This window comes from Tarenaya hassleriana, unplaced genomic scaffold (genome assembly GCF_000463585.1).
Source record: "Tarenaya hassleriana unplaced genomic scaffold, ASM46358v1 Cleome3004, whole genome shotgun sequence".
Taxonomy (NCBI): Eukaryota; Viridiplantae; Streptophyta; class Magnoliopsida; order Brassicales; family Cleomaceae; genus Tarenaya; species Tarenaya hassleriana.
Window position 1 is genome coordinate 1 of NW_010966183.1, and position 922 is coordinate 922.

The window sequence follows — 922 nt, forward strand, 5'->3', positions numbered from 1 at the left end:
CTTCCTCCGCCCGGTTTCTCCATTTCCTCTGTCCCATCTTCTCCTCTCAAGAGCTGCACCACCTGCATCCAAAACTTTGATTCATTTCAAGGACTACATTGCAGATCCTATGGGATAAATGCATAGATAGATTTGAAAGAGAGATACCCGGGTCATGTCTGGGCGCATCTTGGCTATAAGGTGTATGCATATCGACGCCGTTTGCATCACCAGTTTCATCTCACCCGAGTCGAAGTTATCTCCTAGCCGAGGATCCACTATTTCAGCCACACTGTTCTTCTCTAAAAGAGGTTTGGCCTGTATTACCAAACACCAATATGAAAGGCAAGAAACTTTACTTTCGAGCTGAAATAATGATTTTTTTTTCCAGATCGTACCCACATCACGAGGCTTTGCCGGCTCGCTGTATCAACAGCACGGCGACCAGTTATGATCTCCAGAAGCAACACCCCGAAGGCAAACACATCGGTCTTCTCATCAACAATTCCGTGCATGAAGTATTCAGGAGCCAGATACCTGGAAAAACCCGGTTTTCAGATACGACCATCGATGAAACTCGTATAAAGTTCAAGACTTGATACTGTAGCAGCAGAGAATTCTGTCTGACCCAAATGTGCCTTCGATTGGGAATACAATGTGATGAGGCCAGTTTTCTGGTAGCCACTTTGCAAGTCCGAAATCCGAAATCTGAAGCAGAAGGCATGTTTATGAGTTTTAAGGCCAACTGTATCTAGTAAGGGGGACTATATCTAAAACCGTACCTGAGCTGCAAAATCTTGGTTGAGCAATATATTAGAGGCTTTGATGTCACGGTGAATAATCCGTCTCGGGCATTCATTGTGAAGATAACTCAAACCATCTGCTATTCCAAGAGCCACTTTATACCTTATCCTCCACTCCAGACACTCCTCAGACCCTGCAA

At 44.8% G+C, this 922-nt stretch overlaps 1 protein-coding gene across 1 annotated transcript; it reads right to left on the reverse strand.

The window, feature by feature from the left end:
• Positions 1 to 5: 5 nt before the first annotated feature.
• On the reverse strand, positions 6 to 917 carry LOC104820468 (receptor-like cytosolic serine/threonine-protein kinase RBK1; the record flags this gene model as incomplete). Its single annotated transcript, XM_019203317.1, has 5 exons — positions 6 to 62; positions 148 to 297; positions 378 to 516; positions 608 to 687; positions 762 to 917. Coding segments are annotated over 5 exons (582 nt in total), but the record flags the coding sequence as incomplete, so codon positions are not given.
• Positions 918 to 922: the final 5 nt, after the last annotated feature.